The 23460-nt window shown below is 51.2% G+C and overlaps 1 protein-coding gene across 2 annotated transcripts in view; it reads left to right on the top strand.

Moving 5' to 3' along the window:
* Positions 1-23460, top strand: part of ADCK1 (aarF domain containing kinase 1) — a 173995-nt gene that overhangs the window by 130707 nt on the left and 19828 nt on the right. For both annotated transcript variants that reach the window (XM_074996703.1, XM_074996704.1), the window contains exons 5-7: positions 2822-2980; positions 9867-10025; positions 20682-20798. In XM_074996703.1, the coding sequence (XP_074852804.1) occupies positions 2822-2980; positions 9867-10025; positions 20682-20798 (435 nt within the window). The remainder of the gene's footprint in view (positions 1-2821; positions 2981-9866; positions 10026-20681; positions 20799-23460) is intronic.

The raw sequence follows: 23460 nt of genomic DNA, 5'->3' as shown, positions 1-23460 counted from the left end.
CTTGTCAGATGGCTTGGACAGGATGTGGAGTTTGGGTGCATGCCATAGGTGCTGTCCCCCAAGGATATTACTGAGCATGCTGTATCCACCACTACAGCCACACCTTCTTGCCTTTGTTGTGTGACTGAGACCTTTGTCAGAGGGAGAGAAGACAAGGTATTGGCCTCTTGTTCTCCACCTGACAGTGCTGGGAGCATGACTCACTCTGTCTCTGAGCCAGGAAAGCACTGTGGACTCTCCTTGGCTGCGTGGGGAGGGAGATGTCAGAGGGAATGCCAGCACCTGGGGACACACACACACACACACACACACACACACACACACACACACACACACACACACACACACACACACACACACACACACTCTCTCGCTCTCTCGCTCACACACACACACACACACACACACACACGCTCTCTCGCTCTCTCGCTCTTGCCTGGGACCCTCTTCATTGTTAGCAGCTGAGTGGCCTGCAGCAGAGGCAAGGGTGGCTACTCTCTGCGAAAGCACTGGCCTGGGAAGGGATGTTTTCATGATGAATGAAGGCAGTTTGTTGAGCAGGGGGCCTGTGGCCCAGAGCTAATTGTGCTGCCACTTTATCTCATCCTCACACCTGCTCACGTGATGCCCTGCTGACAATATATCTCCCCTCCCCTCAGCTCCTGGAGAGGCTATCAATCCTCTTGCTACGCTTGAGCTCTTCCCTGTGCCAGCCTAGTATGGAGCCTGTACGTGCGTGTGTCTGGCTTTCTGGCTGGATGAGCTCAGCTGGCCACTGTGGCTAGCCTGGATCTCACTGTGCTCAGTGGTCACAGCAGTTCATTCTATTTATAAAAAGAGACCTTTCTGTCTGAGAGATTCCATGGGAGCAGCTGTCTGTGCACTGGGAAATCACAGGCTCAGTGGCAGATATATGCCTCACGCTGGCCATTACTGCTGGAAGGAGCCTACGTGGTACTTTTATTTTCAGTGTGTATTTGATCCTGGTGAAAGTGGCCCCGTCTGACATTCCATGGGACCAAAAGCTTCTAAAACCACAGGGTAGGCACCAGCAGGTAGGACCAAGTCCGTTTTTGTCCTACATGCTGTCCCTCCAAACACCCCAATGCCGAATTGAGGCCATGTGCCCTCCCCTCCCCCAGTCCTGTGTTTTGACCGCTGGACCATGTTGCTTCAGTAATCAAATGGACCAGTGATTTTGTCTGGTATAGTTGGACATACGATTCTGAACCGTATGGACCACTAAGCTTTCCAGAGCAATCTGGTTCCCCCTCACAAGTGGTTATTTCTTTTAAACAATCTGAAGCCAAATCCAGTGAAATATTGGGAAGGAAGGAAGGGAAAGAAAAAATAAACCTGATTTTTTTGTTTTTTTGTTTGGAGACGTGAATTTTGATGAGTTTGAATTGTGGAGCCACTGTAATTAAAAATCCATAACTAGTTATTTTTAAGTGTAGTTGTTTTACTTAATTGCTTTTGCCAACAGGAATAAAATAAATAAAAGGCACCTTCCCTGCGAGGTAGCTGAAGCTCCCTTTGAATCCAGTTGAAACCAATAATCTTAGGAGAAGATGCTGCAGGGAGTGGGAGGGGGTGATGTTGTCAGCAGCTGCATCTGGGAACAAACTGCTTCTGGGATAGTGGTTTTCTGTTCAACATGTTGCACAAAGGCCCTTTTTAAAGGGACTTTATTCATATTTAATTGCCAGCTTGCTGCAGCTCCTGTCTTTAATTACCTTTTAAAAAACAGGTTGTAAAAATGCATGAATACTCCAGTCCCTATCCCCACCATAAACGTTGTGCTCCTCTACTGTTTGTTAATGTGTGCCAAGCAAAGTGAAAACAAAGGTTGTGAATGCATCCCCCATGCAGCTCTACTGAGGCATCTCAGTCCTAAATTGAGACACCATCCCAGGGCTGTTATATTCCTGGGCTCCCTATACATGTAGGCTTGATCATACTTACTTCTGACACACAGCCTCCTAGGATATTCCGGTGCTGGGCTCTCATGCACAGTGCTGCTGAGACATGTTTGCCCACCACCACCACGTGCCCTGCTGTCCCATCTGGGCCTTTCCTACCAACATGCATCTTCTGAATTTTGTGAATGAGAAGATGCCCTTTGGAGAGCTACCTGCAAGCTAAAAATATTTGAAATCCAAATCTATGGAAGTATAAACAGTCGTTTGGTAGCTGAGAAGCCACCAAACTAACCATCAGCAACAAATATGTAATGTACATCCTGCCCACAGCTGGTTTTAACAATGCACATATGAACTTCTGATAGCCATTCTATAGTGTAAATGCCTTATTACATGTGCTGCTGAGATATTTGGGATCTTACGATGTGCCTTGTGGTACAATGTTCAATAAAAATAAAGAATTCTGTGTAAAGGGACAGGCCCCTCACCAAGCATAACCAGCTCTTGCTTGGTGCCCACTACGATCACCTTTCTCTGAGTACAAGCAACCTAGGGTTAGAATCAGCAGGGACTGAAAGTACCATCTGCTGACTGTTCAGTGCCTGAAGCTGGGTCTCTGTCCAGATCCTTGTGACACAGATGGTCAGCTTGCAATTGGCAGCATCACAGTCACACCCCTCAATCTCTGGATGCCACAGTGTTGTCAAGTACTGATCAGGCTCTAGCGGTGCCCCTCCAAGTTAGGCCGGGGTAGAACTGAAGGGGTAAGCTTGCAGAGCCTCTGCCCATGCTGCACCTGGTCTGTGGGTGCAGGTTTCAGTCTCCTGGAGGTTTCCCTGTGAGTCTGCCTTTGTCAGTCCTTACAAGCATGTTGATTCCTCTTTCCCTTCTCCTGGCAGATAAAAGAGCTCTTTGTGAGTTTTGAGGACACGCCTCTGGGAGCAGCGTCCCTGGCCCAGGTCCACAAGGCAGTGTTGCAGGATGGGAGGACAGTGGCAGTGAAAGTCCAGCACCCTAAAGTTCAGGCTCAAAGCTCCAAGGACATTTTGTTGATGGAGGTAAGCCAGAACCTTTCTGTTCAAACATTCTGGGCCAGATTCTCCCAGCTGGCAGATCACTAGTGATCCACTGATCTCTGTGGAGATATGAGCATAGTGAGCTGGGCCTGTATCGCAAAATGCTCTACAAAGATAAATGATGTGGTTAAAGGCTTGCAAAAATAAAGCATAAAATCAATGAGGGCTGCACTGTGAAGGATGACACTATACATGGAGGGATTGGAGTCTAGGGCTGAATGAGAAGACAGGAGAAAGGGAGTTTGAGGGAAGGGGAAGAGGGAGAGAGCGAGAAGATCTGTTAGAAAAGCCCGCGTAAGTCCAGATATAAGAGGCCAACTTCTAAAGTCCTCCTATTAGCCCAATTCCGGTTAATTTGCGGATCTGTCCCAAAGAAGGCACTTTCTAACTGGATTCATGGTGGGCGAGTAACTGGAGTTGTCTCCTCATTGGGTTGAAGAGTTTGTGTTCTCCTGTGCATCTGAGAAGATGGGCAGTGACATCCTGAACATAATGGGTGCGTCTATACTACAAACTAACTTTGAAGTTAACTTCGAAGTAAGGGGCTACTTCAAAGTAGCCTGCAGAGCATCTACACGTGCTTTCCCTTACTTCAAAGTTAACTACTCCATTCCCGGGAACGGAGTAGTGGCTTACTTCGAAGTTAAGTGTGTGTAGACGCTCTGCACTCCTTACCTCAAAGTAAGGAGTCCTCCAAGGAGGGCTGGCTTACTTACTCACTTACTTAGTTCTTATTTTGAAGTAAGGAGCTCTCCAAGAAGGGGCCTCCCCTGGAGGATGGAGACAGTCCGGCTGGCCCAGGCAGGGTTCTATGGTCCCTGCCGGCTGCATTAAAGGAAGCAGCTCCCTGGCAACCCCAGGCAGGAAGCTGAGAGTGTGCCACAAGTAGGGGCAGCATGAGCTCTGCCTTGGACTGCCCCTGCCTGAAGCACCTGCCAGCCTCCTTAGCCCCCACCCACGATGGCAGCACTGTAGGATCCCCCTCCCCCTCTGGGGGCTCCAGAGGAGGGGTCTGAGGACTTGCAGGGGCCAGGCAAGGACCATGTCAGGAGGGGACCCTCCTGGATAGAGGTGGAGCTGAAGGATGTCCTTGTTCTGTGGGGGGAGGAGCAGCTCCTTCGGCAAACCAGCACCCGCCAGCGCAATACCGAGGCCTTTGACCTGCTGGCCAATGGTCTCGCCTCCCGAGGCCGCCCCGACTGCCCTGGTAGCAGTGTCCATATGAAGGTGAAGGAGCTGTGCCAGATATCTATCAAGGTCCATGACGCTGCCAGCTGGTCAGGGGGCGTGGCCTGTGCACTGCCCCCTCTACCAGGAGCTGCACAGGCTCCTGAGGCTGAGGAAGACGGCCAGCCCGGAGCACGTGGTGGACACTGCCAGTCTCCCCCCCACAGACAGTGGCAAGGAGGTGGGCCCTTCCAGCACCACCAGCCCCCCTTGCGGAGACCAGCCCACCAAGAACGAGGGCGATGACAAGGGTCCCATCACTGGAGCCCTCGTCAATCGCCCTCCCCTCCAGAACACTGAGCCCGGCCTCTCCCGAGCCTCAGGAGGTCACAGCTGGTACGTTTAGGGGGAGCGGGACATCCCAAGGGATGGGGATGGGGGACCCCCTGAATAGCCCCATAGCCCATGCACCTGAGGATGGAGGGGGAGCACAGGCTGATTCTCGCCAAGCGGGAACCACAGGACATCCGGGATCCCACAGGCCATTGGGCGTTGGGGAGGCGGGGCGGGGGGCAAGGGAGCATGGGATCCAGCCCCCACTGGGTCAGGAGCCAACACTCACAGTCCATCCCCCTGTCCCCTCCTGTCTCCACGGGTCCCTTGCCAATCATCCAACCTTGCAGACCTGAGCAGGCTGTGGTTGCAGAAGGCTGGGAGGCTGCCCCATGGCCCTGGCCCGCATCCCCCCCACGGCCGTGGGCGGGCCCCTTGGAGACAGTGGTGGAGGGATGAGGAGGCAGCTGCCAACTGGGCAGTTGTGTGGGAGCTGACCGGAGTGCTGCGCGTGCACCCCCAGCCCAGCCCAGCCCAGCCCATCCCTACCTCCCTATGGTCCCAGCCCCATTGCAGCCCCCCACACCTGGGGCAGTAGGGGCAGCCGTGGCCAACATGGCTCCTGGTCCCCCACAACTCCAGCCAACTGACCCAACTCCCATTCCAGCCCCTCCAATTCAGTGCCTCCCCCAGAGCCTCTGCCTCCCAACTGCCAGCCAGTCCCCCTGTGTGCACCAAAGGTTTCCACGTTTCGTTCCATGTTGTACAATACTTTATTTCCCCCATTAAAGTTTCCTGTTCCCACCCTAGCCCGTGTCCCGGATGCTTCCGGCGGTGGGGGAGGGGTTGGTGAGGGGGAAGTGTAAGAGGTGCAGGGTGGGGTGGTGGTGCAGTGTGTGGCTTGGGGGGATCAGGGCAGGCCCTGCATGAAGGCCTGGCACAGGGTATCCTGGATCCTGACCCCATCCCGCTGTGCCTCACAGCACAGGCCAGCAGGCGGCTGCTCAGAGCCGGCCCCCAGGCCGCAGCCCAGCCCTGCCTGAAGGGCTCCTGATGGCCCTCCACAAGGTTGTGGAGGGCACAGCAGGCGGCAATGACCACAGGAATGTTTGGGAGGCTGACATCCAGCCTAGTGAGGAGGCTGCGAAACCTCCCCTTCAGCCTGCTGAATGCCGCTCAACTGTGCCCCTGAGATGGTTGAGGCGACCGTTAAAGGTGTCCTGGCCGGCGTGGTGTGTCTAGTATAGGGCCTCAGCCACTGCTTGTCGTCCCAGTCCTCCAGCACCAGCTGGTCCCACCATTCAGTGCTGGTGGCGTGAGCCCACTGGCTCCGGTTCAGGGCGGGGGGGGAGAAACGGGGGAGGGGCAGCATGAGGGTGGCAAGGGCCTCAAGGTGGGTCCCAGGCGAGCGAGCCGCGCATGCTGCTGGTGCTGCATGGCCAGCAGGCTGACCAGGACCATGAGAGCATCATCCTTGGTGAGGGAGGAAGCTGGCATGGTCTCTGGCTATTCCCCTGTGTATGTGCTGCTTCTGTCTGCAGCCTGTCAGCCTTGAGCACGTGTGGGCTGTGGGTGTTGGGAGGGGCCCTTTAAGGGGTTGGCTGGCTGCGAGCCTGGAAGGGCTTGTTGGCCATGTGACCCCATTCCTGCATCATTTCCTGGCCCATTACTTCGAAGTAGGGACTAATTGTGTATAGATGTTTTAACTTCGAAGTAAGGGAGGGTGCATTTTGTGTGGACGGTCTACTTCGAAGTTGTTTACTTCGAAGTAAGCAACTTTGAAGTTAGACTGTAGCATAGACACAGCCATAGAGTTCCAGTGAGCAGGAACCGGGGCAGGCTGAGAGCAGAGAGTTTCAATAGCCAACGTGTGAAGAGGAGGAGGTAAGTGCCCATGGCATGGTCTGATCTGCTCAGTGCGCAGGTTTCCTTGCAATCAGGGCTGTAAAACTTAAATGGAAAGAATCGTTACCTGTGACTCATTGTACCATATCTCTGATTGCATCAGTCACTGGGACGAGATCTCTTCTGCACTTTGCAAGCGAGTTGCATTGTGGTTATCAAAATGATCACAGCATGCTTTATTTAAGCCCAGGACTGTATGGAAGAGGCTGAGTGGAATTAGGGCAGGAGGAAGGAAAAGGAAGTGTGAGACTGGGCCAAGAGGTTATTGTGTCTGAAGGATCAAGGCTCCAAACCCTTAAGTAGGCCTCCACAGCCCATGGGCGGGAGCCTCCTAGCTTGGCTTGACAGACTTGGGTTGATGGTGCTCATGTTAGCACTTTCAAAATAGCCATGTAGACAGTGCTTTGAAGCTGCAGCTCTGGTTCTGAAGCCTGGGCCTGCGGGCTGTGTAGATCTATCCAATGGCACATTCTCTCCATTAGCATGGGTGTTACAGCACATTCCTTAGTGTGTAGCTGTAAAGTACTACATTTAATTTGTTCTTACTTATTGTACTGATAGGAAACATTTAAATAAATAAATTTATGATTCATTCTTCTCTATTTTTAGAACAATCCCCTTGTGCAGCCTGAAACTAAAAAATCCATTTCCTCCCTGAAATTTATTGTTCCTTCTTGTTCGTTTATTCTGGTTGCCCTGCTAGGGATGCCAGCAAACGTCTGTTATGCATGCACCTACATTATTGTACAGTCGCATGTGAGTGCTAGGCTGCGTGCTTCTCCTACTGTGCGGTTGCTCATGAATGCTCTCTGTATAAGTTGTCTTGTTTTTGAAAGGACTCTTGTCAGTGCTGGCCCACACACTTTGGCTTATAGTGATGGTGGGGTTGTTTGTGTGTATCTGCCCTATGCATTGGGGTTTTTCAAACTTGATATAGAGCTAAGGTAATTTGCATCAGCTGAGGATCTGGCCCTTTAAGACTTTGCAACTGGAAAAGAGGTCGCGTTTATGGCCATTTAAATAGTGATTGATGCAGTCTCCTACAGAGAGTGATGAGAGGGAATCAGAAAAGCTAGATGGAAAATTTACTGTTTCACTGCCTTTATTTGCAGGTTTCATAGTATCATTGCTAACTCTTTAACAATCAGGACAGCACTTGAGAAATCCAGAGCGAGATTTCACTCCACTCTCCCTACATCCACCCTTATTCCAGGGCAGTGTTTTAGACAGCTCTTGAAAACGGCCAGACAAATTACTATTAAGAGAGGCCCTGTTAATATTAAAATCATTAAATGGACTTGAATCATTATTTTAAACAGCAGAAAACAGCATATAAATGTCCCAATCATGAGCATCCTGCAGCCCTGGAAAATTTGTGCACACGTATGGGGAGATCACTGGTTACATTTGGTTTGGGTGACATAAATTTGAGAGGATTTATGCCCCCAGACATAATGGGAGAAAAATCATTCAATAAGATCTGAAGCCCAGCAATTACATTTTTAAAAGGGCACTGTGGACTGAGTTTAAGACTAACATTTAGAGAAGAGAGGTTGGGAGGATGAATAAATGGTTTCACAGCTGAACAGGAGCAGAAATGGTTCATGAATTTATTTTTGTTTTATGTTTCAATGATAGCTGCCTTTTTGTGTGCATTGCAAACATTCCCACTGCACTGCAGGAAAACTTAACTCGCAGTGTCGAGCCAAAAAGTGGAATGGTCTAGATTCACACACAGATGAGTCTATTTTCATTTTCCTGGCTTAGTGAAGAGCAAAACAGATGGTATAAACTGTGCAAAGTGAATTATTTTTTAAAAAGTCTTTACATTTTAGGACTCTCAGGTGGCTTTAATAACAAACTGAATTTTTTGTTTGGGTTTTTTCAAAGATATGGGTTCAGCTCCTCAGCTGCCATCAGCTGGCCACCAAAATCAGTAGCACTGCAGCAATTTACACAGCTTTACTTGAGTTTTATGCTGACTATGTCTGTTAAATGAACACAAGAGTTTTTGCTGCAAGATTTTATAACTAGGATTATGCCACCAAATTCAGTCTCCTGTATTTGAAGAACCATCTTATTGGGCCATCCTGTGCCCTATAGGAAGTACTGTCTGTAATTTACCCATCTAGATTTCCGCTTTCAGGTCTTGTACTTGATTTAAATATTTCTGCAAACAAAAATATCTATTAAATGTTTAAACTGAGATTTGTAAAGTCACATAAGGAGTCTGACTGCCCAGCAACTATTCATTTTAAGGGGATGTGGCTATCCAGATCCCTTAGGCAGTACTGGCTGTTTCAGTCTCAGTGATTATAAAGCCCAAACTCCAGGACAACTGAGCATGGGCCATGCCCCTTTTAGAGAATGTTTTTGCTAGGGTTGCAGCCTTTTACCTGTAGAGAAAATTGGTCTTCTTTTCTGAACTGCCATGTAGCATTTTCCTGTGTCATTGAAGTTCTTGCTCAGCAGTGTAAGGAGTAATGCAAAGGTGACAGGCCTTATTTTAGATATTTCTATGTCTTCTGCTAAGAAGGCCACTGAAATGAAACTGAACAGTGACTTATCAAATCACAAGAATCAGACATTCAGAAAAGACTTGTGGGTCACTTGGTGATCACATCATACAGCCTATCCTCTAGGGCAGTGGTTCCCAACCTTTTCACTAGTGCAGACCCTCAGTCACCGCCCCCCCAACTGTTTGCAGACCCCCATCAAAGCTGAACGTATGGCTAACATTTGTATGCTTCTGTCACGCGCATTTTGTCACACAAAGGTGCCACAACATAGTTTTTTTTGGATAGCAATTAATAACATTATTTTAAGATATTTAATTTAAAATAATAATAGATTATAACTTTGCAATTTATTTAAAACTTATTTTCGGTGATAATTTTTATTTATCTTCCCCCCCCCAACCAGACCCCCTGCAATATCCTCTTGGACCCCCAGGGGTACGCAGACCCCGGATAGGGAATCATTGCTCCTGGGCTTTGCCTTGTGAAGTTTAAATGCACCATGCAGTAGGGCCTCCTAACGTTTTCCTTGAGTGGCTTTCCTGCCATTTTAGAGTTCAGCATGCATGTTGGTCAGTGAGTGTGGGTGCAGCAGGCCAGACCTTGTCTTTCAGGAAAAGGCCTTTGCATCACCCTGTTGCACCATGACTGTGCATTAGCCCCAAAGGTGTTTGGAAATGTTGGTCTTCAGGCAAAGTGCAAAAAGCAGATCAGCCCTGTGACAACAGGGGCAGGTACGGGAGGGCTCCTCTATCGTGAATATACCTGCAACTACTGTGTGGAGTGAGGTGGGGATTTCTATGACTTGTTCTCTGCTTTGCCTGGTTGGGAACACTAAAGGTGGGAACTGTACTCATCAAGGCAAAGGGCTCCTGATGGGAGAGAAAAGAAGCCAGGCCCAGCTCAGGAGCAGTGGTGCAGTTGATCTGTCACTTTCTTGATTTCAGATTCTCCTGCTGGCAGTAAAGCAGATCTTCCCAGACTTTGAGTTCATGTGGTTGGTGGATGAAGCTAAGAAGAACTTGCCGCTAGAGTTGGACTTCCTCAATGAGGGGAGGAACGCTGAAAAGGTGGCCCACATGCTCAAAGACTTTGACTTCCTGAAGGTAGGAGAACTTGTGTGTGTACTTGTATCTATGTGTATGTGCAGGCAGGAGTCAAGGATGGCTTCCATCAGCTCATGGAAGAAGGACGATGAGGACAGCATCTGTCTTCTGTTTTGGAGTGAAAATGCTGGTGGTAGCATTGGGTCACCAGTCGTGCAAATAGATGGTTCAGTCAGTGTGCCTCATCCCTGACCCTGAGGAACCAGGTCAAGTGACACAGGAGTTCATTCCCCATGGCCCATTTGGTACCGGGCTTCTCTGCTGAGACTGGTTATGATCTGAGCTAAGACCATCCAACTCATTTTCCTATGGTAGGTGACTGAAAACCTGGTAGCTGGTAACAGCTTTCTGCCTTTACCATCCTGGGCTGGTTCAGCATTTGGACTTGGGGGTGAATGTCCCTGTAACTGATGACTTTTCATGACTGAGCCATCCAGCCCAGCCCACATCTGGGTTAGATGGTCTCCTGGGCCAGGGAGATTGAGTCCATCAGGTCTTCGCGTTGTCATAGCTCTGAATTTGCCCTTACCTTCTGGGCTATCGGATGGCAACTGTCCCGTGTTTCCTCTGAAGTGAGGGCTAGAGATGGAGATCAAACAGAAGATTAGGGCTTTAGCCAATGCAGCTGGGTGGGAACGGGTATGTTGGGTAAAAAATCCCATGTGTATTGCAGGGGAAGGAAATGAATTTCCCCTGAATCACTCTGACTACACACACACCCTCCTCTCCCAGTGTACATTCAGAACCCTTCTCTATGTATCCACATCTATAGCCAAACGCACAGCTCCTCTACATGCACATTGTGCCCCAATATGTACTGATGCGTAGCTCTAGCAATACGCACGTCTGTCTCCTCAAAAACCAGCTCATTCATCTGGCCACAAATAGAGCTACGTAGTCCTGTCGTGCTCCTCACCATATGGACGGCCCTGTGTACAGTAAGGTCTCAGAGTACGCAACCCCGCTCTTACGCATCTGACCCCAATTCCTACAGTAAACCCTGTACCGCGATTTCCAGTTGCGCTTAACTCGCTTCCCCCTCCCTGGCTCAACCCCCCTCAGCTCCTCACGGCCCCAGCTCAGCCCCCTTTCCCCCCAGCTCACCACCCGTGCATAGCTCCTGCTCACCCCCCACCACCGTCTCTGGCTCTCGCTCAGTGCCCCTCAGGTGCGGCTCTGGCTCAACCTCCCCGGCCCCGGTTCAAACCCCGTGCCAGCTCACCACCCATGGGCAGCTCCGGCTCACCCCGCACGCCCATGCCTGGCTCTGGCTTGCCATCCCTCATGGATGGCTCCCTCTCACACCATCCACCCGCCCCATTTAAACTGCCTGCACGCGACTCTGGTTCAAGCCACCTACCCGCCACCATCCCTCGTGGCTCCGGTTCCACACCCCACCCCTGGTTCAAACCCCTTGCCAGCTCACTACCTGCACCCGGCACTGATTCAAGCTGCCCCTCGGCCCCCACCTCTTGTGGCTCCGCTTCCACACCCCAGCCCTGGTTCAAACCCCTTGCTGGCTCACTAACTGTGACCAGCACTGGTTCAAGCTGCCCACCCTGTGTGGCTCCAGTTCAATCCCCCTGCTGGCTCACTGCCTGCACCCAGCTCTGGTTCAAGCCCCCTGCCAGCTCACCTCCTGCTCATGGTTCTGGTTCTGGCTCAATCCCCTGCTCCCTGTGGCCCAGCTCACCACCCACACACAGCTCTGGCTCAACTCCATCCCTCACCCTCCTGCAGCCCTAACCCTCCCCAGGCTTAGCCTCCTACAGCTCCAACCCACTGCTCAGCTTAACCCTCCCCAACTGCCCAACCACTCCAGGACTTAACTTTCTGCTCCTTCCCCAGCTGCAGAACATGTGCTCTGCCAGGGAAAAAGCCAGTTCCCCACTTACATGAAATCCAGCTTTACGTGAGGGTGTGCGGAACAGAACCCTCGCACACTCTGAGATCTTACTCTATGTACACGCACCCACAGGTCCCCCACTGAAATGCTCAGGAGTGTACACAATTGACCCCACATGCACACACTGAAACATGCACGTACAACATCTGTCCTCATGGTTCCACTGGTGAATACAAAAGCATCTCCTCATATGCATACTCAGACACTGGCACACAAATGCATTTGCACACACACAAAAATATGAACAAATACACTCATGTGTCATAAGGGTGTGTGTGTGTGTCCGTCCGTCCATACATCAGCACAAATCTCTCCCTTTGCTTATCACTTCCTGGTGAAAGAGACGTATGCCCAAGACCGTGTGAGTTTTCATCATGTTTTGAAGTGTAGTGCTTCCCTTGTCCCAATTACTTGTCCTGTGATTCCTCATATCCTGTGTGTGGGTATGCGCTGATCCTTTTAGAGCTCGGTGGTACCATGTGATTGCCTTTCCAAAAACCCAGTTACTACCCTGCAGGACCCTGGCGTGGCAGGAGGCCAAGGATGACAATTCTGCTGAGGAAGTGCTTATCAGAAGCACTGCATCTTGAAGGGCTGTGTCCATCACTGTCCTAAGCACGATATCATGGAGTAAATCCCTTTGGAGACAGCCAATCAGGTCTTCATGGTTTCAGGAGCCGTCAGATAACAATAAGAAATGGCTGTGAGATTGCTAAATAATGGATCCTCCCTTCTGACCTGCCAAGTCTGAGATGTTTTCATCAACAAGTAGGCAACAGGAGAATTGGACTCCTGTATCATTAATTTTCCTAAACACACAACTATAAGCTAGGGGGTACATTTTTTGCTGTGAACCCAGTTGAGCTTTTAAAGCCGGAGTTAAATTATTTCCATGTACTGGCATTACAACCAAACATCTGTGAGTAATTAAAGACTCACCAGTGAATTTGCCTTTCATCTTCAAGTGCTTGTATGGGGGTTAGTAACCCTTTTAACCCTCCACTGTAAATCTCAAGGTGAGAAGGAGTTTTGGCTTTGAATTGAAATGCTCTAAGGCCATTGGGATCAGTGTGTTTAGCAGCCAGTGCTCCAGGTAACACAACTGTAGGAGCTGAGAAATTGTTAATTTGGAGTTGGTGTTCTGGGGCGGTAAGGATTTATCTTCCTGGTGAGTTTCTAAACAAGAAAAGTCTAGATGGGCTAGATTGAAGGGAGATTGGTGGTAAGGGCACTTGTCTTTCATGTTGAACACCTGGTCAAACTTCCTAGGCAGCTAATGCATGAAGGTTGTAGGGAGCACATTGCACAGCAGGACTGAGGAGATCTGGAAGAGCTCTGTGAAAGGAACCCAGGCTAAAATAGCCAGGATTGAGGTGTGGAGGGAATAGGATTGAAATAGGAGGGCATCCATGGAGTCCTGAGGAGAGCACGAACTGGAGTTTTAGATGGCAGCAGGTGTGTTTGGAGGCACTTTCACTAACCACTGGCCCTTGGAATGATGTCATAAAACAAATGCAACTGGCTTTGGGGTTATGATGAGCTACAGTGGCATGACTAGTTCCCCTGACCTCAGACATATGAGGTGGGTAGCACTGCTTCCCTCACCCAGACTTGCCTCAGGACTCTTTCTGTTGGAGTTAGTGGGCCTGTTCTGTAGTGGAGAGCAAACATCTGGACAGCTAACTTGACTCCTGCTCAGCTTTGCTACCACAAGGTACTGTGACAAGAAGCTCTTTCCAGTGGGAGTATTAGCAGTCAGACTTGCTTGGCGACAGCAGGAGTCTCAGCAGGCACAGAAGTTGATAAGAGACGCAAGCTGGTGCCTATGGAAAAGAAACCAAGCAGGTTTAGGACTCTGGTTATGCCAAGTCTCTGAGCAACCCTGGGGCCAGTTCATCCAACTCTTCAGACCTCCCTTAGCCTGATTTATTGCAGCTTCAGCCGAAAGTGCTGTGGTGTTTTGTGATTGTGTGACAGTGTCACATGTGTGGTGAGATGCCTGTGAGTCTCCCAGGGTTACCATGAGAAATCCGTTGTTGGTGAGGCTTCATTTTTCTCCCCTTTCAATTTCTGACAGCCTGCAGTGCAGAGGTCTTGTCAGCCTGGAAGCACTGGTGTTACAAAGGGCACCTTTGAGATACCAATGATACTTACTTATCATTTATAGAACTGTGTTACGTGTGCAGTGCACAACAAAAAAGAACTGGGGTTCTTGCCTGGAGGAACTGACAAGGTGACACACACACACAACAGCTAACAGCAAATATCTGACCATGCGAAGGGCTGCAAATGTAACAACACCCACAGACTCCAGTGGTTGTCACGAGTGCTCCACACTATGGAGAGTCAAGCCTTAAATGTGGACAGGCGAGATACTTGCTGCAGCTGTTGTGATTTTACCAGGCTTGGTATTGTGCTTGGTGTGTTGCCTCTGCCCCATTCCACTGTACTGTAAGGAGAGGCTTGTGGTCTCCAGTGCTTTCATCATCATTAAATGCAATTAAAGTAACCAGGGAAAAGCACACATGTGGGCTTATGTGGTGGCATCACCTTGTTGCAAATTGCGGAGAACATGGGTTCTTCATCGAGTGTGGGTGCTCCACAATAGGTGTCAGGCTTGCCTGGTGCCACAGATCGGAATTCTTCCAGCAGTTTCTCCTGGATCGCGCAGATGCCGGTGCGCGCCGCTCCCTTGCGCGTCCCCGGGCACATGCGCGATCCGGTCCCTGCCAGTTCCTTCTCAACCGCCATCGGCTGCAGACGGAATCCGCTCAGGCTACGGCCAGAGTCAGATTAGACAGTGTTTCTACGTGTAAATTGTTGTTTCTTTTTTTAAAAAAAAAAAAAAAAAAAACGGGGGGAGAGAGGAGCGGAGAAGAAGAGTGGACGTGAAGGCCAGTAGGCCACCTGTTGCCCTGCAGGCCGGGGTCCGCGATTCAGGTAAATAGGCACGGATAAGGTGCTAAGTACCCTATTAACAGTAAAAGACTCACCGAGATGGCTTTTTCAGGATTTAAAAAGTGTGAGTCCTGCCATGAAGCTATGCCGGCCTCCGATGGGCATAGTGAATGCATCCGATGCCTGGGATGCATCTGATGCCGTTACCCAGAAATGTTCCCACTGTGCTAAGCTCACAGCCAGGGCCAGGAAAGACAGAGAAATGCGTCTTAAAATGCTCTTGTTTGACAAGGCCCTCCAGCCAGACGCGCCGGAGAGGCAATCAGAAGGGCCCTCTGGGTTCCACAAAAGGAAGGCAGCTTCTCTGACCCCCTCGGTGCAAAAACGGAGGAAGCTCTCCCCAGCTCGATCCCTGCTGGTGGTCTCAGCGAGCGGGACGGACGGAGCACACAGCCCCCAGCTGCATATTCAGGCAAGCGGCACCGCGGCAGCGCACGTGGCAGAGGCTGAGCCTCCGATTACAAAACAGCTGGCACGCGCAGCGCCTAGAGCGGCGGCCAGGCCAGCACAGGAGCCGGGGGCACCGCCACAGGCGGCACCGACCCCCGTGGCACCAATGGTGCAGGGCCAGCAGGCACGGAGCCCGCGGGCACCGGAGGACGTTATCCGCGCGGCACCGCAGCTGAGTGGGCAGAGCGCGGCGTCGACAGCGGAGCCGAGATCCCCGGCGCAGCAGGGGGCGGTGCCAGCCCCGCAGGGGAGGGGAAAGGCAAGAGCAAAAACCCGGCACCGCAGCCCTTCTCTGGACAGGGCTGCACTGCTGCTAACAACAAGCTCTCCCCCTGTGCTACACACGCCACCCAGAAGGCCTGGGTCTCCACCGGGCTATCCAGAACCTTCTTCTCCATTCCTCCAACCAATGTCACCATGGCTGGGGCCACCTTCGCCCTTTCTGGGATTGGATCCGCTGGAGTACTATCACAAACCAGTGTCACTGCTATGTGTGTCATCGCAGAGGTCTCGCTGTCCCAGACGTTGGGGGTACACACCCCGAGAGTGGTCCAGGTCTCCGTCCCCGGACCCGTGCCTGTGCTGCCATGGTCATTCTTATTGTGCTGGACACAGACACCCCAGGCCTACGCCCAGGGGCAGGTCCCCCCCGGCCGTCCAGTACCCCCGTGGACACTCCCGTTCGGGGATGGAAACTCAGTTATCTCAAGGGGAGTTAATTTTAGAACCCCGAGACTTTCCTTCGCAATCCTCCAGCGAGCAGGTACACCATCGACCGCAGGAACCTGAGAGTTCGAGGGACGTTTACCCTAGTGGTTCCTCCTCATCCTCCCCAGATGAGGCCATGGCCCCCGGGGATGTCGCTCCCCCGGATGACCTTAAACAGTTTCAGGAGCTGTTCAAAAGGGTGGCTTTCACACAAGGCATTCAAACGGCAGAAGTGCAGGAGAAACATCACAAACTCTGGAAAATTTGAGACCCCCGGCTTCATCCAAAATTGCTATCCCGCTGGACGAAGCCATTATGGAGTCAGCCACTACCATATGGCAGACTCCGGCCTCTGTTCTGCCGATGAATAAAAGAGCGGACAAGAAGTACTTCGTCCCGGCAAAGGGCACGGAGTTCCTCTTCAGTCACCCACAACCGAACTCACTGGTGGTCGAATCTTCCCAGCAGAGGTCAAAGACTTCTCAGTACAAATCGGGGGGATCGGACAAAGATGCCAAGAAGCTAGAGCTGTTTGGCAGGAAGGTATATTCCTCTTCCACCCTGCTATTGAGAATGGCAAATTATGCGGCACACCTAGCAAACCATAACTTCGATAATTACTCCAGGCTTACTTCTCTCATGGATTCACTTCCGGAAGATAAGAAGCCGGTGTTAAAGGCAATTGTGCAAGAGGGCTACGCCACTTTGAGGACGGGAGTCCAGATCGCCCTGGATGTGGCAGATACAGCGGCACGCTCAACGGCTACAGCAGTGGTTATGCGTAGAGAATCCTGGCTCCAGACGTTGGGCATCGCGAGGGATCTACAGGCGAAGATCGTGGATCTTCCCTTTGACACACAAAAGTTGTTTGCAGACTCAGCTGACTCGGTCCTCCACTCCAGTAAGGACTCGAGAGCTACACTTAGAACCCTGGGTATTCATACCCCTCCATACAGGAAGAAAAAATATTACCCTCAGCAAAGACGCTACCTGTACCAACCACAGCGTGCGCAGTATCAGCAGGGCTACGACCAAGGGCGACATCAACAGCAGCAACAGTACAGAACTCCCAGGCGACGTTCCCAACAAAGCCGTACACCCTCAGGACAGGCCCAAAGGCAACAAGTTTGATGGGCATGTCGAGGGCTGTACTATCACTACCATCGCGCAATGCCACTCTCATCTCATGTTCCATCATCGCCTCAGATCGTTTCACTCCCAATGGCAAAAGATCACCGCAGACAAATGGGTGCTGGAGATCATAGCCACGGGTTACGCGATCCCCTTCCAGTCGCTCCCACCGACGAAGCCTCCCTCCAGGCCCCACCTCCGGGACGCTGCCCACGAGGCAAGGCTCAAACAGGAGGTGGACCACCTTATGTTCATAGGGGCAGTGGAAAGAGTGCCGGAACAATTCCAGGGGAAAGGGTTTTATTCACGATACTTCCTCACAGAGAAGAAAACAGGAGGCTGGAGGCCCATCTTAGATCTTCGGGGCCTCAACCGCTACTTGCGCAAGCAACGGTTTCGGATGATTATAGTCGCCTCCATACTCACGGCACTGGACGATGGAGATTGGTTTGCAGCCCTCGACTTACAAGATGCTTACTTTCATATAACGATCCACCCGGCACACAGGCGCTTCCTCTGCTTCATGGTTGGCAAGGAACACTTCCAGTACAGGGTTCTTCCATTCGGCCTCTTGTCGGCCCCCAGAGTCTTTACCAAAACCTTGGCAGTGGTGTCAGCCTACCTGCACAGACAGGGAGTATTCATATTTCCATACCTGGATGACTGCCTACTGAAAGGAGCCTCGAAGACAGAGGTCCTACGCATGATACGCGTCACAGCGGACACGTTTTCTTCGCTGGGCCTAGTTATCAACCTCGCGAAGTCAAAGACCGACCCCACACAGGACATAGAGTTCATAGGGGCACGCATAAACTCTTATCACAGCAAGGGTGTATCTGCCCGATGCCCGCTTTCGCGCCATCACTACGCTGGTGCAAGTCATTACATACAGCCCCATGGTGCCGGTCTTAATGTGCTTACAGCTGCTGGGCCATATGGCGGCAGCAACATTGGTGGTACAGAATGCCAGATTGCACATGAGAAGCCTACAGCATTGGCTGGCGAGCGTCTACAAACTGGCATCCCATACTGTTCACAGGGTAGTGTCGCCCACGACAGAGGTGCGCAGATCCCTGGCGTGGTGGGTAAACCCCAAGAACTTGCTAGCAGGGGTGCCCTTTCACCAACCACAAATTTCTATTTTTTCTTACTACCGACGCCTCCCACATAGGATGGGAAGCACACATCGGCGACAAGGTGACGCAAGGGCTATGGTCCCCTGCGGAACAGTCACTGCACATAAACATACTAGAGCTCAGAGCAGTGTTCAACGCCTGCAAGCATTTCCAAGACCACATATGTGGCAAAGTAGTTGGGATCAATACAGACAATACCTCCACTATGTTTTACATAAATCGACAAGGAGGAGCCCGATCCCGTGCCCTATGTGCGGAAGCAGTCTGACTGTGGAACTGGTGCATCGCCAACAACATTACGTTGAAAGCCTCGTACTTGCTGGGTGCTCACAACGTGAAAGCAGATCAGCTGAGCAGGCGCTTCGCACTCACGCACAAATGGCAGATCTGCGCCGATCTGCTACGACCGATCTTTCATACATGGGGGTTTCCCCAGATCGATCTGTTTGCCCCACAGCACAACAAGAAGTGTCCCCAGTACTGCTCCAGGGCAGGAGTGGGGCGGGGGTCCCTGGGGGACGCATTCATGATTCCATGGAAGGGCCCCCTACTTTACGCGTTCCGCCCCACAGCACTTATCCCCAAGGTCTTGCAGAAAGCCAGAAGGGAGAGAGCTCGCATGATACTAGTAGTCCCAACGTGGGATCGGCAGCAATGGTTTCCCTTGCTTCTGCGCATGTCGGACTGCCCACCGCTCCCCCTACCGGTGGCGTGGGACATACTCACACAGTCCCCAGGGGTCCATAGTGCACCCGACCCCTCAGAGCCTGCACCTACAAGCATGGCTAATCCATGGCTCAGCTCCTTAGGAAGTACATGCACGGAGGGAGTACAACAAGTCCTGGAAAGTAGCTGAAGGACCTCCACCAGGAAGACTTATAAGCAGAAATGGACTCGATTTACAGCCTGGTGTTCCGCCAGACAGTTAGCTCCCCTTGCCGTTCCTATACCAGTAATACTTGAATACTTATTGGACCTCAAGAGGGGCGGACTTTCATTATCCTCGCTAAAAGTACACCTCGCCGCCATATCAGCCTTTCGGCATACAGAGGAGGGGCCCACGGTATTTGCCCATCTTATCGTTACCAGGTTCTTGAAGGGGTTGGTAAACCTGTACCCCGCTCGGAAACCGCTTCCGCCATCGTGGAACCTGGACCTGGTGCTCAGCACGCTCACGGGGCCACCTTTTGAACCATTAGCCACGGTTCCCCTACGTCTCCTTACGATAAAAACAACCTTCCTCCTTGCAATTACGTCAGCTCACAGGGTCAGTGAGCTTGCAACAGTTATGGCAACGCCGCCCTGCACAGTATTCTCAAAGGAGGCGGTAACCTTACGGCTGCACCCAGCCTTTGTTCCAAAAATTTCATCAGAATTCCATCTTAACGAACCGATAGTTTTACCCTCGTTTTACCGGAAGCCTCAAAGCTCCAGCAAGTAGGCACGCCTGCATCTCCTGGATGTGAGAAGGGCGTTGGCCTTCTACATAGACAGAACTAAGTCCTTCCAGAAAACGGACAGGCTTCTAGTCTCTCTCGCTCCCAGGTCAAAAGGAGAAGGTCTCTCTTCACAGAGAATCTCAAAGCACATTGTATCCTGTATAAAAATGTGCTACGAGCTTCGAAAGGCTCCTTTGCTGGCCCCGCTTAGGGCTCACTCCACCAGGGCGGTGGCGGCATCAACAGCCTTCTTTAAGGGCATTGCGTTGAAGGACATCTGTAGAGCGGCGACCTGGTCATCCTATGACACCTTCGCCAAGCATTATGCCCTACATCGGGTATTCCAAGAGGATACCCACCTCTCGACAGCAGTCCTTTTGGGGGCAAGCTGTTCATAAACCGATTACCCACCTCCTTTCTTGGGTTACTGCTGGGTAGTCACCTGTTGTGGAGCACCCACGGGACACTGGATGAAGAAAGAGAAGTTACTCACCGTAGTAACGATGGTTCTTCGAGATGTGTCCCCGTGGGTTCTCCACCACCCGCCCATCCTCCCCGCTTCGGATCTCTGTCTAGTGTTTTTCAGGAGCATCCGAGGCGGTTGGTCAAGGAACTGGCGGGGACCGGATCGCGCACTTGCCTGGGGATGCGCAAGGGAGCGGTGCGCGCCAGCGCATGCGCGATCCAGGAGAAACTGCTGGAAGAATTCCGATCTGCGGCGCCAGGCGAGCCCGACACCTATTGTGGAGCACCCATGGGGACACATCTCGAAGAACCATCGTTATTACAGTGAGTAACTTCTCTTTTCTTTTCACCTCCACTGTAAAGTTCCTTCCTCCCCCCCTGCAACCTTCCCTCTTTTTATGACTGATGCATGACTCCCTTGCTGTCCCATGACTTGGCCTAATGATCCATTGTCCCATTCCAGGTCCCTAGGATCTACTGGGAGCTGTCAACCAGGCGAGTCCTTCTCATGGAGTTTGTGGAAGGCGGGCAGGTCAACGATAGAGACTATATGAAGAGGAACAGCATTGATGTCAATGAGGTAAATTTTCACCCATTTCTGAGGTTGGGCAGTGAGGGTGATGGATAGAGATGTAAATAACAATGTTATTAGATGTGGTATCGCTGAGGCTGATTCGCCATCAACAGCCCAAGGGGATGACATGGGCAGAAATGGAGCAACATCTGCAGTGAGACATTTGAGAAAACCTTCAATCTTCATGCTTCAGGGCATAAGATATGATCACTTTCTGGGATCAGAAAGGCAGCCCTCCGCCCACCTACACTGTAAGATTGCAGAGTTGTGTGGATTGACTAAAGGGAGTTCACATTTTCTCTACAGCATGTGCTGTGGTTCATTGTAGGAGACAGGACACTGGCCGAGATACTAGGTTAGTGGTGGGCAACCTGTGGCCCAGGAGACAAATGCAGCCCACTGAGGCTCTACCTGTGGTCCGCAGACCACCTGGCTGCCCACCTCCCCATGTGCTTCCCTCACACTGAATCAGCTGTTCATGGTGTTCCAGCTCTGAGAAAGACAGGGAAGAGAGGTGGTGGAGCGTATATCAGGTGACTTGCATGATCTGAAAGTGCTGGAATGGAAGGTGGGGAGCAAGGAAGTGCAGGGTTTTGGTGCCCTGGTGCACAAGAGGTGTGGGGGAAGGGGGCACACAGGGGGACCATGGGGCTGCAGGTGGAAACACCATGGGCTGCTGCAGCCCACTGAGGTGAAGGAGGGCCAATTGTGTGGCCCACCTAATAATATTCATAGTTCCCATCCCTGTACTAGATGGACTGTTGGTTTATTCCATGATGGCAATTCATGTTACCCTAGAAAACAGGGTCACGTTCTGACACAGCAGGCTTCCTCTTGTGCCTTCTGCATTTTAGCAGGATGCTAAGCTCCTGTAAAGTAGGGGTGCTGCTGGGACTTTTGCCTTTAAGTTCCAACTTGGCAGGAATTTAGCTTACATCTGTAACAAGTTTTAGGAGTCTCTGCATCACTTTTGATAGCATTTTTGGAAGCCATAAAACAGAAGTCATAGCTGTTCATGGTTATCAAAGTGTTTGCAAGGGTCACAGTGTAAACCTTGCTGAATTGCCCAGATTCCTACTGGGTCCTATGTTCTGCTTCCCTAAATCACCCTCCCTGTTTACCCCTGTTGTGCAGCTGAGTAGTTTTCCTCTTCATTTCCCATCATAAAGAGTTGTATGATGTTGCTGTGCACTTATAAAGAGCTACCATGTTTCATTCCAGAGGTGGCTGCATTTTAGTGACAGGTGAAGTATTATCTATGTATGGTATGAAGTTGATAAAGCATTTTGCATTTCTTGACATGAAAGGAGCTGGAGGAAAGCAAGATACCACTTCCTGAAGGGTCTGAGAACAAGCCTGGGGGAAGGTTTTTGAGCCATTGAATGAAGTGTCAGTCCTCCCTTCCCAATCCATGAGTGTTGATTGAGTTGGTGCTGCCAGCGTTTTCCCCTGTGTGCTATTGATGAGCCTCAAAGCACCACTTGGTTGACTAGCTATCAAAGAGCTACAGCATAAAATCAATTGTGCTTAATCTGTCCCTCTACTCAGCTCTGAAGTCTGGATGCTTCTTCCCTCCCCTCCCTTCTTATCCATGGCAGAGTTCACCAGCTGACAATTAAGGAATTGCTTGTGCAGAGGAACTGCGTGCATGTGTGTGTGGGCCTCTTCCAGGCTAGAAGTTGTCTGTGTGTGTCCCCTCAGTTGGCACCAGAAGGTATCAGACGCCTCCCTGAAAACATAGGCACACAGAGTTGGCAAGGAAGCATTGAGCAGATGTGGGCCAGGGCTCATGTCTCCCTGTCCCTCCTAGCTGATCTGCAGTTCACCTTTTCCTTTGCTGTTGTAGCTAGCATGAGCCAATGTGAGGCTCTCAGTAACCTATCCACGGTCTCTTGCCCAGTAGAGGGAGGCACCTGCCTTCTGAAACATGCCCACTGGTGAGTTCAGATGGGAATGCTCTAGGAAGAAAACAAGAAGAACCAGGAGGCTGAATTCAAGAGGAGGCGTGTCCGTCCCACCCATTGGCTTCTTGTCGCATTGGACAAGCCCAGGGGAAGTGTGGAACACTTTGTATTTGCCGTGTAAAATGTCTGGTCAGCCCGTCATTTTTATTCAGAGAGTTTCCTCCCCCAGTTTCCCCAGCATCTGATGGCAGTCTCTCTCACATGTGCATCTGTTCCCTGCGTGCCACATGCAGCTGGCTGGGACAGTGGAGCCCCTCTAATAGCACTCTCACCCAAGGGCAGCACGCCCCTCTGGGAGCTGCAGTTCAGGCCCTTCGCCTCACCGTGCAGCTGTACACCCCAAGCTGGTATCACAGGGTTCACTGGCCACAGGTGCAACTCCTTGTTGCCAGGCTTGGTGTAGCCGCTCTCTGTGCCTTCATACCCTTTGCCCAGGGCTTCTTCATCACTGTGGTTGTTTCTCTTCAGGAAACTTTGCCCTCTGGCCAGGTTATACTTGAGTCCACCCCTTCCAGGGTAATCTATAGTCCATTGACCTTACAGCACTAATTCCCTCTGTCTCTGGGGCTCTGTAGTCCCTACTCTCTAGGGGGTTTCCAGCTCAGGGGCCTTATCCTTAACAGCAAGACCTACTTCCTCATACTCTTTGCTGCCTCCCTGTTTGGCTTTGTACCTCTTCTGTGCCCTCAAGAATGAGAGGAGAC

The sequence above is a fragment of the Carettochelys insculpta genome, chromosome 6, assembly GCF_033958435.1.
Source record: "Carettochelys insculpta isolate YL-2023 chromosome 6, ASM3395843v1, whole genome shotgun sequence".
NCBI lineage: Eukaryota > Metazoa > Chordata > Testudines > Carettochelyidae > Carettochelys > Carettochelys insculpta.
This window is presented reverse-complemented; position numbering and strand designations above follow the sequence as displayed.